Source organism: Podarcis erhardii (assembly GCF_964252035.2).
Source record: "Podarcis erhardii genome assembly, chromosome: 9".
NCBI classification, from domain to species: Eukaryota; Metazoa; Chordata; class Lepidosauria; order Squamata; family Lacertidae; genus Podarcis; species Podarcis erhardii.
Window position 1 is genome coordinate 65,349,938 of NC_138512.1, and position 13,500 is coordinate 65,363,437.

At 44.1% G+C, this 13,500-nt stretch overlaps 1 protein-coding gene across 8 annotated transcripts in view; it reads right to left on the minus strand.

The window, feature by feature from the left end:
* The window catches only part of AFF1 (ALF transcription elongation factor 1), a 143,465-nt gene continuing 129,965 nt past the window's right edge, over nt 1-13,500 (minus strand). For 7 of the 8 annotated variants that reach the window (XM_081876669.1, XM_081876672.1, XM_081876671.1 and 4 more), the window contains 9 exons: nt 12,368-12,638; nt 11,546-11,637; nt 10,681-10,744; nt 8,959-9,095; nt 8,260-8,331; nt 7,220-7,313; nt 6,275-6,318; nt 5,026-5,255; nt 1-3,838 (listed from right to left, as the gene is read on the minus strand). In XM_081876669.1, coding sequence (XP_081732795.1) covers nt 3,717-3,838; nt 5,026-5,255; nt 6,275-6,318; nt 7,220-7,313; nt 8,260-8,331; nt 8,959-9,095; nt 10,681-10,744; nt 11,546-11,637; nt 12,368-12,638 — 1,126 coding nt within the window. In that variant the 3' untranslated portion in view covers nt 1-3,716. Of the gene's footprint in view, nt 3,839-5,025; nt 5,256-6,274; nt 6,319-6,351; nt 6,597-7,173; nt 7,314-8,259; nt 8,332-8,958; nt 9,096-10,680; nt 10,745-11,545; nt 11,638-12,367; nt 12,639-13,500 lie in introns of those variants that run through there. The other variant, XM_081876675.1, reaches the window with a different exon arrangement.

Sequence of the window (13,500 nt, forward strand, 5' to 3'; positions counted from 1 at the left end):
TGCTGTTTCATTTAATATTTATTTTATTACCCCACATGAATTTAACAAATCAACCTGGAAATACCACCAATATACAGGGCAGAAAATGTAATTTACAAATGGGAGATACAACACCCTATAATAAATTTTAATGTAGAGTTCTTTTTTATATATAAAGAAACTGAGGAGGGGGAGGGCAAGAGATAACGCCCTTAAAAAATAAAATTGTCATCAATCTTTCAGTCCACATCTCCAGTGTCAATGGAACTTTCAAAATTATTAAATAATGGTATCTTAGACATATAGAACATTGGCAATTTAAATACATTAATTATAATTCTAAATAAATATCATCTGGGAAAGGAGGCTGCTTTAAGTACACAGCTCCATTGACCTGTGTTTAAAATGGCAAAACAAATTTACTTCTTGCTTCTTAGATAGGCTGGGCCCCAGGCCCTGGCTGAAATCAATGGCAGTTCCATCAACATCTGGGGTACCAGAGTCTGGAAAGGGGGTGAAATGACATTTTCTCTGATTCTTAATTGATCTTTCTTTAATAACATTAAAAAAAAAGTCAAGAGGTTATAAGCTTCCTAAGCGTGATTCCCCATAGACCAACTGCTTCTTTGCAACTGCATGTAAAATAAAAAGAAATTGCAGAACATGTCACACGTAATTCAGCTTAGCTTCTGTGAACGTTAAGAGAGAAGCTGTGCTCTTGTTTGGTTTTGGAATAGGACATTCCTGGACCAAATCAGATTGGAATCTTTCTGTTCATTGGTTGGTTGAAGGAGGAGGAGGGAAAAGCCTATGTTCTTTGCTGCTCATCTTTGCATCACCCCACAAATGTTAATATAAAGTCAGCAGCATAAATGGATTAAACAGGAACCAATGATCACTACCCCTTGGATAAAGTGCTCAACAAGCAGGTCAAAAAGTGGGTCCCTTGACAACCGGGGATTCTTAAGCTCAGGGTGTGTTTTAACAGAGCAAAAGCAGCAGCAAGGCAAACGGCAGCAGCGGCTGGCTGAGTCAGATGCCATTTGGCCAGGAGAGGGGAGCAGAGAAAGGAAGAGAAAGCCAGTCCTGAGACTACAGCTGTCAACCAGTCAGAAGAGAGGGACATGATTTGGAAAAGAGAAACAAAATGAGTTTAGTCTGCATTTGCTTCTTGGCCAGACCCAATAGCTTACTAGGATAAGACACCTGGGCGCAACCATAATTGCTTTGTGTGTCCTTTCCCAGGAAAGGGCAAGCACCTGATATTTGGAGTTGCCTCCTTTTCCTTTTCCACATCATTTCTGATTGGAACCTGCTCGTGTAAGGAGCTAAGCATTCAACAGAAGCTCTGGAATTTGGTGGCCTGGGTCTGCCCAGCAGCCCCAAAGCAGAGGAGGGGCAGGGGAGTGTGAAGAGCAAGGGGTGGGGCAGGCATGGGACATTGCTAAACTCTTCCCTCCTCCGGCTGCATTGCACCAAAAAAGCAGGGTGCCAGACAAGTTGTGCCCTCCGTGGACTATTTTGCCACACTTCAATGAAGATCCTGGCTGTCTGCCCCAAGTCTAGTTCAACCCTAAGGAACATTAAACGGATGAAAATCTGGAACTTGCTCCCCATTGGAGGAAGTGGCTTTTCCCTGAAATCAACTAAGGCTTCAACTTTCCATGAGACCGGCTTCCTCGTGCTGACCTTTTACAGGGCTGTGTTCCCCAGAGGGAAGCTGCAGGGATACACCCTACTATTGAATCACAGAAGCTATGAGGTCCATTGACATTTTAGCAAACCCTACAAGTACATAACAGGTCCTTCTAAACAGGAATACTGCTTCAATGCTGCAGGGCAGTTTTATATGGGACAAACATGTAAGAATGTCAGACTGACATTTTAATATCAGGAGTCAGCTGTAAAGGAAACTGTGATGCCGCACTCAAGCACAGTTTATTTGGAAGAGATTCCCACTGCTCTGTCATAAAGCCGGGTGATGACAGGAGCAAATGGGACAGTTAAGGCACAAGTTGGGAGGAGAACAGAAAAATGGGTCCTTAATGAGTTTTAGACTAAACAGAGAGAAGTAAATAGGCCAGAGGTGCTACAGTCCTGAAGCCCCTCTCTTCAACTGGGAATTTTATAAAGACACAAGAGGATATGCTTGCAAATCTAAGACAATTGCCATTTACTCTCCTTGAACATGGATTGAAAATTGCCAAACCGGTAGGTTACTGTTGAGGAAATGGAAGTATTTTAAAAAGGAAGGGGTTATGCCAAATCTTACGGTCAGGTGTCATACTCGCCAGTAGACATGGAAGTTGGGCATCAATAACCAGTGCAAACAAAAACTGAACCAGCCATTTCAGAGACGGTGAGATGGCGTGCTACGAAGTTCCTTCTGCTTTAAGGATCGAAAACTGAAAAATAATCTTGCTACAGCCAGTATGAGCCCTCCTGACTGCCCAACTCATCTTTTCCTGTGCTAGCCAGGGACTCCTCAGATTCCTGCTTGTGCAAAAGAGCCACCATGAACTGTGCTTGCGCTGTAAGACCAAACCCCTTTGCTGAAAGGTCGAGTACGTCCACTGTATGGACTACAGGGGAACTGAAAGAACGGCATTTTTTAAAGTACTGAAGACAGTGGTTGCAAGCAATTCCAGTTCAATTCATTAGTGCAGTATTGCTCAACTAAATTTGGAGGGGAGGGGAAGCCAGCCCACCCACCCCCACCTTGCCACCCCATAGGGAGGGGGTAAACATACCTACACTGTGCATCCTCTATTCACAAGAGGCTTCTGACAACGCAGTCCCAGATTTCCTGTTTCCCATACAAGATTGTCAATGCCCCACACGCATGGCCGCAAAACCACGACAGCTGGGACTGGCACACTACTGTCAGCACAGGTAGAAAGGAAACCAGGGAAGAGGCAGGGGCTGGGCAGGCCAGATACAGAATCTGGGTGTGCCTGACACAAGCTACAAGCCCACCCATCAAAGGGGGGGGGAGGGAAAGGGTAGTAGTGCAACAAACAGCTACGGCTGGCAAGTGGAGAGAGGGAAGGAGGAAGATAGCTTTGCCATTTTGTATTTAAACGAAGGTGGGCTCGTACTGCTGGATCACCCCGCTTCCTTTGTGAGTCTCTGTCCATCCCACCCTCCAGGAACAAGAATACATGCTACAGATTGCATTTTGTGGTTTACATTTAAAAGAAAAGGGGCGGGGGAGAAGAGAGGCAAACAATTCTGAAGCCTACGCTGGGCCCATGGACGTTGCATCCTTTGAGGTGTTGCAGAAAATTCTTTGGGAGACGGTTTTCCTTCTCACCGGCACTTCTTCATGTGTGTACTTTTTTTTCTTCTTCTTCTTCTTTTTTTTTTTTTTTGTCCTGCTGGTTATTTATGTAACGAAATGTTTATAGACCATTGACACATTGAACCATGACGGGGAAAAGAGAAATGAAAAAGAGAACATTGCACTTTGTCCTTTGAAAAAAAGAAAGAAAGAAAGAAAGGCACCCTCCACTTTTGAGGCCTCTTCTCCACTTCTTATCTTCCAGGTGGCCTATTGGCACCGTAGCAAATATAGTCCTTAAAGTTTTCCAGTGGCGCCAGATCCCCTTCCACCAAGCTCCATCCTTCCTTGTTCCAGGTGCTTATATATCCCAACAAGTCAGCCAACCAGGCTGTTTTCGGAGGCTTTTCAAAGTGCAAAGAGTCTAAGGCAAGGGTCTCTCGCCTCGAAGCACCAGTTAAGGCGTGCTTGGTTGCAGTCTCAGCCACTGCAAACCCTGGCGGGTGTAGTGTACCAGTTCGATCATACTGCTGTTCAGCGAGAGAGGGCAGGCGGCAGCACTGAGCTCGGAGAAAAACTCTGAGAGGGAGAGAAAGAGAAAAGAGGAAATCTGGCGTCATACGTTTGGCTCCTTGCAGTCTGCACGGCTCAGGCCTGGAAAGGCTTCGGCAGAAATATAGGAGGCATCGTTCAAGCTGCCTAAATGCTTAGCTGAAAGTACCTCACACTTAAAGACCTGCATGGGCAGAGTTTTCACCATAGCTGTTTACAGGCACCACTATCTGCCTGCTCCAGTTCTGCAACAGTGCAAAAGGGGGGGGGGACTAACCCTACAGCACATAGGAGCAAAATTCAAGTTTCACAGGAATCTCAGCTTGCATTTGAACCCCAAAACATTTTCCTAGTCCAGATGGAGATTGAGAAAGGTATGCTTGAATGCTAAAAAATATTTTTTTTGGGGGGGGGGAGGAGGCTCCTTGCTTCACAGTATGACTGAGAAACAAAGTACATTATATGAATGATGTGAAACCATGCTAATGTACTTAATCTGATTCATACTGAATCCAGCTTTCCGTGGTACATGATTTTGATTTCTTATTTTTTAAGAACCTGGAGAACATACTATTCTGCCTCCTTAAAATATTATCAAGGGGCAAAGAAAGGTGACTATAACCCCCCTCACCCGATAAATCTTGGTGACTGACAAGTTCCCAGTAACAGGAAGTGAATTAGACAATATGGCAGATATTCTGCACCCCAAGGTTGTCGCCAGAGACAAGCAGTGCCTGAACATGTCGTTTCAATTTTTGGAGGATCGGAGATTAAATGACTACCAGCCATAAGATAATTCTACCTAATTTGACTTGCATTGGCTCTTTACCAAGAGACCACCTAAAATTAATCTCCTGCTTTGCTTACTGAATGACTGCCACATTTGTCTTTACTTCTGCCTTTTAGGATCCCATGCATTCTGACCAGTGCTAGATGAAACTAACTGCTAGGTATTTTATTTCAAAAGGGCAGGCAGAAACAGTTACTACTGTTCATTTGCCTTTGCACTGGCAGCCGCTCTTCCAGGGTATCAGGTAGCAGAACTGGGAATGGCCCTCTGCCTTAGGTCCCAGATGCCACTGAGCTTATTTATGCGGTTCTCCCTAACAATCTTGCCAAATAATGTGCAAAATAGGCCTCCCGAGGGAAAGTAAAGCCTCAGGGTGCTAAAATGGACTGTGTCAGTAGAAACTCAGGAAAACAAAAAGCCTTACTCTTATTCTTCCTGGCCAAAACATCAGCTTGTTCCCAGAAATCGTAGGCATAGAGAATATAAGAAGTGATGCCAACAAAGGAAGAAGTGATGGTTGGGATAAAGTGAGGAACGTTGACCGAGGAGCCAATGCTTCCACTTCCGCAGCTGCTGGCGCTGGAACCTGTCTGGGAGCTCACAGAGCCGGCTGGAGAGGGCATTGGGGAAAGAGGGGACGGTGTGCCTATACTCCTGAAGGACAAAACACAAGAATTGCCATATATACCATCAGTGAATTCAGGAGCTGAGTTCCATTAACTTTAGGAGGAGGGAAAGCAAACAGAGAGCCAGGGCTGGAAGGAGAATGGAATGGGATGTCCCGGGAGAAGCCATGGCCAACTGGAATACTAAACAGAAGCGCTGGGTGCTGCAATGGTCCCACTTGCCTTTGCTGAAAAAGACATCTATGGAAAGACGTGTTCTGGCATTCTGTTCTTCTCACACACATGCCCTCCACTGTACACTCAGACCCCAAGGCTGAATACTTGCTTTGTTGGTTAATATGCAGTTTTCAGCTAAGAAGCTGAACAGTTGGGAGCCACCGTCATACAATCAGTCATTCATTGCCTTATTGTGCGTAAGAGTCAAACACAGCCAGTTCAAGTCTTATTTGCCACAGCTTCTGCAAGGAAGTCTTGACAGGAGTGGTCTAACTAAGCAGTGTTCCTATCAGCTGAGGGGAGCAGTGGTTCACTGGGTGGCTAATTCCAGTTGAGGAGCTGAAACTCTACTCAATGGCAGTGGCTATTGTGGCATTAAATTTAAAATGGCAAGACTCAAACTGCACCTCCTATATCACCACCACCAATGTAAATGGGTGGAAGAGAAGGTCTTAAGCAAGTGTGCTCTCCATCTAGTGAACTTTAGTGCCTAGTGGGATCTAGGCCAAGAGTTCCACAGCCCAGTATCTGTTCCATCACATTAATAGACAGATCAGACTTGAGGGGAAAGGATGGCAGAGCCATCTTTTACACATCTGCTCAGAAGCCATTCCTAGTCTGTTCAGTGAACATTCATTCTAAATAAGTGGGCATAGGTTTGGAGCTTAAAAGCTTCAGGAGGAAAAGCCATCAGAAATCCCCAATTCCCCCCTCTTGACACTAAACCAGCCTTAAACTTCCCAGGTAGGTACAGCGTGAAACTTTTATTATTTCAAAATCAGGTTTCAACCTTTTGTAACAAGGGAAGGGTGATATAGATTTCAGTATTACCTGGCAACACACGGAGAAGGTGCTTGTGTAATTCTAGAAGAACTCTGAAACAAGGAATGGAATTCTACTCAGTTCACACTTGACACCAACTTGCAACCAGTTCCAACATTACATTTTTAACTACACCTTGTAAGACGCCATGTATTCATATTGTTTGAGGTCTGTTTCTTCTAAGAGAATTGTCTGGACTGGGTAAGGTAAACAATGGTAACCTGAGGTCTGTCTGACGTGTGTGCCTACACACACCCTCATTCACTTGCCTCAGTGTAAATCTTGGGGGGTTTGTTAAAACACAGTTTCCTGTTATGTCCCAACTGGGAAACTGGGAACTTTGGTCTAGCAAACCAGGATCAAATTGCAGCTTGCAATCCTGATCTGTGAACTGTAGTTTTAACGTGCTGGGAAACTGTGGTTCAACAAATCAGAAGTCTTGCAGCAAGTCTTGCAAGAGAAGGGAGGCTAGAACGGGAGGGAAAGTAACGCAGGCACAATCCTTCTGGGTCTGATAAATCTTTTGCTTATTGGCCTTGCAGTGTTACTTCTGAACTTAGAACCAAGAGTCTGTTCTGACAGTATGTCCACTGGCCAGATTATACAGTGGTATCCTCATGTTAGCACACTACCTTGTGAGCGATTTACAAGATCCCTATTATCCTTTTGTAATAAAAGAGAAAAAGGAATAACACAAGGGTGGGGGGGGGGAGACACCAGGTCATGGAAAAGGGAGCTATGATCTTGGCATGAGGTTGCCGCTTCAATGTTATGCTGCTCACGCAAATCAAGCAGAGTATTCAGCGCAAATTGCCCACAAACTATTGTTGGATCTGACCCAAAGACTGATGTCACAAAGCTTCTGTTTTTATTTTTAAATCAAGTTCTGAAGCTGAGTTAGAACCAACCCCAAGTCCCTGCCAAAATACGACCCACAACGTTTTCGTTCTCTACCTTGAAGTGTTCAATAAGGGTCCGGGAATACTTTATTGCTGTGTCCTTCTTGTAGCGAAACATTGCCATGTACAGAATGGCTTGGCAGCGCATGCTGTGAAAACACAACCAACACTGAGCATATGAAGCTGCCTTATCAGACCCTTGGTCCACTAGCTCATTTCTGTCTGCACTGATTGGCAGCATCTCCCCAAGACGGAAAGAGATCTCTCCCACCCTCTACTAACTGAGTCTTTTAACCAGGTATGCTGGGGGCTGAACCCAAGAACTGCAAAGTATGGGATCTGCTACTGTCCTGAAGCTGAATAGAACTCAAGACTTGGGGCATGCAAAGCATATGCTCAACCACCTTGCTATAACCTCTCCACATGAAAACAAAATATAAAACAATAATAGTTTTATTACTTATACCCCGCCTATCTGGCTGGGTTTCCCCAGCCACTCGGAAATAGTGAGGGCATTTTCACGGCAACCCAGTGAAGCCAGGGCTGGGGGGGGGGGGAATTGGGGGCTGGGGGGTGGTTTTATATCCCACTTTTCCAAATGGGTGTCACATACAGTTTCTTGACAATCTTTAAAATAATTCTGGATCGCTCTTGCTACATTTTTAAAAATTAATTTGCTGTTTTAAGAAACAATGTAAAACACAGAAGACAAAAAAAAAATAGGATATCCTAACTTCCTTTTAATGGTATTGTACACTGGGTAAACATAAGGGTTTTTCCTACATTACCAGCTTATCACAGAACTATAGAGTTGGGACCCCAGGGGTCATCTAGTCCAGGCCCCTGCAATGCAGGAATCTCAACAAAACTATCCATGACCGATGGCCATCATGAAGGAGAGTCCACAACCTCCTAAGGGAGTCCATTCCACTGTCAAACGGCTATCACGGTCAGAAAGTTCTATCTAAGTTTTAGTCAGAATCTCCTTTCACATAACTTGAATCCATTGGACATAATGTACCCATCTTTTTCTCTTAAAATGCCCCCCACCTTATTTCTCAGACTAGAACGCTTGAAAACAGAAGATCCACTCACCAAAAAACAATGAAGATTTTTTCATGCGTGTTTGTTGAAGAGTCCGCAAAGTATTTTAATGTCATTATGAATCTGTGAGAAAGCAAAAAATAAAATAAAATAAATGGCTGTTTTTAATAATGAAAACATACATCCATTACTGATTCCAGATAGTCCTGCTGACATTGAGGAAACTGTGCCGATTTAGAAAACTGATTATTTGGCCCAGGGTGGAATGGGGGAGGGCTTCTAAATTGCATGGACTTACTTATTTTTTCTCATTTAGATAGCCCACCTGCTATCTTCAAAGGAAAAGTACAGTGGTACCTCAGGTTAAGAACTTAATTCGTTCCAGAGGGCCATTCTTAACCTGAAACTGTTCTTAACCTCAGGGACCACTTTAGCTGATGGGGCCTTCTACTGCTGCTGTTGTGCAATTTCTGTTCTCACCCTGAAGCAAAGTTCTTAACCCGAGGTACTATTTCTGGCTTAGCGGAGTCTGTAACCTGAAGTGTCTGTAACCAGAGGTACCACTGTATATAGCTGTAGATTTCTCCATTTCATCATGGCGCCACTTCTGAGCTCAGGTCCTTCGCCAACACAAAGCAAAAAGTGCAAGAGGGTAGGGGGAAGGCCCCTAGTGTAGGAAGAGTAGAAATTGGGAGCATGAGCATAAGGGGACATGCTTATTACCAGGCAAGGAAGGGGTGTCCCACTTACTTGATGAGGTCTATGGTCTCTGCGAACATGCTATAGGCTGGCTTTGGTGAGAGGGGATCAGATTCCATGGCAATGCCACACTCAATCAAGGATAGGGCAGCATCCAAGTACTTGAAGGCCTTTCCAATGTCATCTGTCTGTTGGGGAGAAGACGAACGGTGGTCAACTAACAAGGGTTCAATGCTCTGTGCAATCATTTGGACTGACGCCAAGAATTTGACATGGGAACCTCTAGCCTCATGATGTCAGCTGATTTCCATTTGAAGGCATTTCCCCTGCTCCCCCTTTAATGCCCACATACACACTTAACATGCTTAGCTATGGTTTGTTTATTGCAAACAAGCAACAATGTGAAGTCCTCCTTGAGTGATTTTTTTCCCAAGCTTAATTTTCTTGGAAGGCTAGGGTGGTTTCCCTGGAGCCTGCAGCTAGGGAGACAAGAGTTAACCTTTCCTCCCTCCAGCTTCAGTCTCCAGGAAGATCGCCCACCACTAACAATTAGGCTTGATAAAATATATTTCTGTTGGAGCCAATGGGAGGCTTTTCCCCCAGGCCAAATTTAAGAGGGGGCAGGGGGATGGGACCCTGCAGTCTCCAGGGATGGCTTCTCTGGGTGCAAATGACCCATGGGCAACACATTTGTAATCCATGCCCAAAACACATGGAACAACTGGGCAGAGGTGGGTCCCAAGAATGGAACAGAACTGCGCAAAAGTTTAACAAGACCAATTCAAATGTACATATATTTTGAAGCACCAAATCTATTCACTGCTTGCTGTTAAGCATGATTACATCATTCAGTGGAACACAATGCACTCAGAAACTGATGCATCTGAGAGGGAAGAACTCATTACTGCTGCTTAAGGTAAATGGCATTATGCAACCAGACTAGCTTTCTCTAATCAGTAAAAAGCTTTTTAGCTTTTTCAAAGCAGGAGGGAAGGAAAGGACCAGGGGCTATTAGAAAGCAAAGAATTTACTTTCATAATTGAATAAGCAAAGTCCATGTATGCACATATTGGTGCTGGCAAATGTCAGCTACTTGACAGCATGTTGCTATGCCCTTTCAGAACATCCCAAATAGATGGCTGGGGTTGATGGGACTTGTAGTCCAAAAGCAAATGATGTGCACTAAGTCGGGGAAGGCTGTGCTATGTGACTTGAGTAGCAAACGTGTCTTAAGTGACTATTCCCTATATTCTGTCCCACTCCAAGCAACAACCAGAAACCAAACCCAGAATTGAACTTTGTAGCCTTCAGAATGAGGTAGCAGAATGGGCTGTACACCACCAGAATGTGGGGTACGCCACTTCTGAACATCCCCCCATATTTTAAAAAGCAATGGACAGAATGGTATAAACAGCTCGTGTCTAAAAAGACTGTTGGAGGAGCAGAGTTGAAGTGGGGGTGGGGAATGACGGGGCGGAAATTATGTCCCCAGCCAAGCACTCTTGGTGTTGATAATGCCTTGCCAAGACCACAGAGGCTAAAGGGAAGCCGCCTCCCCTGCCACAGAAGAGCATCACAGAGCACCAGGCCTGAGTAACACAAGCTGTTCATGCCATGAACCATAACACTGAAGCCCAGATTCAGCAAATGCAGGAAATGAGTTCCACCCACAGAATCTCTACACTTTAATTAAGTAGAAAGGAGTTTAGTTATCCCGCTGCTCAGAACTTTGGGCAAACTTTCTTGCATCCAGCACTAAGTCAAAGCACTTACCATTGTGTCGGCTTTGTGCCTCAACCTTTTGGCCTCGTTTAAGTGAAATTCCACTGGATGTTGTCTGAAGTGAGACACAAGACAAAATGGGATTTTTCAGGGTTTTTTTTTAAAAAAAAAGTAAATGAAATACTAGTTTTGAAAAATGTACGTGCTTTTGCTCTGCACAGGTTGAATTAGTCGAACCTCTTAACATGCATTAATAAACTGAGCTCTTTTACATCAAAGAAACTACCTACTTGCCTAACATTTATCAAGACATGGAGATAAAGAGAGAGAGATCTTTATGTGTGATGTCTCCATGCTTCTCCAACTAAAAGGCTCCATGCATTCAATAAACTAGCATGAGGGAGAGAACAATGCTAAACTTCTCTCCCCAGTATGCTAATTTTATATGTGCAATGATTTAAAAACAAAACAAAACCGGGAGTAGAGGCACCTAAAAATGCAACCCACGCTCCTGAATTCTCAAGAGATACACCACAGAGTTCTAACACCTTAATATGCCATAGTTTCAGTCATGCTTTCTTGCTTGAAATACAAGAGACAAAGGATACACAACATCCTCTTGGTTCTAATTCTGACTGCTGCTATCATATATACCCTTTGAAAATTTAGACTACATCAGAAGCAGTAAAAATAAATTGAGGGGTCCATGTGTACAAGCCATATGAGGGGAGAGTTTGAATGGAGAAGCAAACTGACATCTATCTGGACTTTGGTGGGGTAGGGGAGACTTCAAAAAAACAAGATTTTTTGTTTCAGAGAACGGCAAGCTAGGTTGTTGACAAGAGAAGAAAACAAGAAAGGTAAAACGAGAACTCAAGAGAACTTAACCAGAGAGGAACAGAAACTGCATCCTTACTTGTGCGGCTTGCCCTGAGGTTTTGTTGGCTTGGAGGTACCATTTGGCAAAGAAGGCACTGGGAAAGGATTTGGAACATCGTCTGCAGATCTCTGAGAAGTCAAAGAGGAAAGGTAAGTTTTGTACTCAGAAAAAAATGGCCACATCAAAACTTTTCTTTTCCAAGATGAGCATGCATTTATTTGTTCCAGGACATCTCTTTTCACTGCATTTTTTAACAGAGCATGATGAGGAAACTTGGCTTCTGACTAGAAATGTCACAACAGGGTGGTTTACGGTATAAGTAACACCAGCCTGCTTGCTCCACCAGGGGGGAAAGAGACACAAATAACTAGACAGAAAATGTTGAATGGGAAACTCACTGAAAAGGGTTCCAGTTACAGATAGGTAGCCGTGTTGGTCTGCCATGGTCAAAACAAAATAAAAAAATTCCTTCCAGTAGCACCTTAAAGACCAACTGAGTTAGTTCTAGGTATGAGCTTTCGTGTGCATGCACATGGTATCTGAAGAAGTGTGCATGCACACGAAAGCTCATACCTAGAACTAACTCAGTTGGTCTTTAAGGTGCTACTGGAAGGAATTTTTTTATTTTGTTTTCACTGAAAAGGGGAAAGTATATACAGTAGAGGCAGTTCCCAGACTGACAGCTCTTGCACCAAACAGTTATTAATAGTAGGGGCTGCTTGGGAGACTGGAGCAAGCCTTAAAATGCCCCCCAAATAAGTATTTGAAACCTTTTCCCCTGAGCAGCCCAAGGTCAAGCACTGTAAGGAAGAGGTCATCATCAAAGGCTCCAATTGCGAATTTGTCATTGGCACCTACTTTGTTGCTTTTTGAGCTTTCGGAAGGCTTCCCCTCCAGTTTCCTGTGCTTGGAGGATGAAGAATCCTTGTGGCTTTCCTTGCTCTTGGTAGTGCTGATACTGAGACCAGGAGGCTGGCTGCAGGCACCGCTTTCATTCTTTGGCCTCTTCTGGGCCATCTTGGCTGGTTTCTGCGCAGGAGACAATGGTGGCGGTGGCGGTGGTGGAGGCGGCAGCGGCGGCGGCAGTGGCATCTCTTGTCTTTGTGTCTCTACTGATGGCTTTGAAATCCTGGAGAGGGCGAGTCAAATCAGTTTTAAGCCATATGGCTTATTGTAAAGCCTTCATTGGTGGAAGGGGAAACACAGGGGCTCTGTTTATTTAGTGGGAGATGCTGCAAAACAGACAGCTGAAAAGACTTCATCAAGAGCAGTGGGGAGGTGGAATTAGGGACTTTCTGGCAATTCATTTGCTCATTAACCATCTGCAGAAGCCAAACATGTATCCAAAATAACACACCCTTGGGCTTTGTCTCTAAAGCAGAACTGAAGCTAAGGATCCGATTAAATGTAGCTGCTGGGAGACATAACAATTTGGTCCCCACAATGTCTGAGATCCAAAGAGCTACTTTCAGGTGGACCCAGAAGTTTGGGCAAACTACTGGGATTTTTTTTTAATTTTTGCTTTCAACGCCCGGGACAAATTTGGAAGAACTTATCCTCCCATTTCAAACGTGGTTGGCCATCATAGGAACATGGCTGTTGTTCAAAGCCCCCCTGCAGATGCAGAAGCGTTTATTATTAGTATTATTATTAGTCTGTGCAGGGAAACATTTTGTTTTTAAACAAAATACTTTTGAAGACTCTGTCAAAAGGACTCCCAGTGTCATTCTTGAACCGTTTCAGATCCATGGTTTAAGTCACAGTAGGTGATTTTGTGTACATTGAACATAGATTTCCTTTGTGATCTCTGCACTACACAGGGTCAGAAACTGGGGCAGCGACTCACAGTTGCAATGCTAAGAATTCTCTCAGCCAGACTGAAAGGTGACCACAATGCAGTCCTTTTATAGCGCAACAAGCAAGTTTCAAACAAAAGACACTCAGAGGTACCACCTGTTCCTATTTTCCTTCTGCTCAAGATTGCAATCACC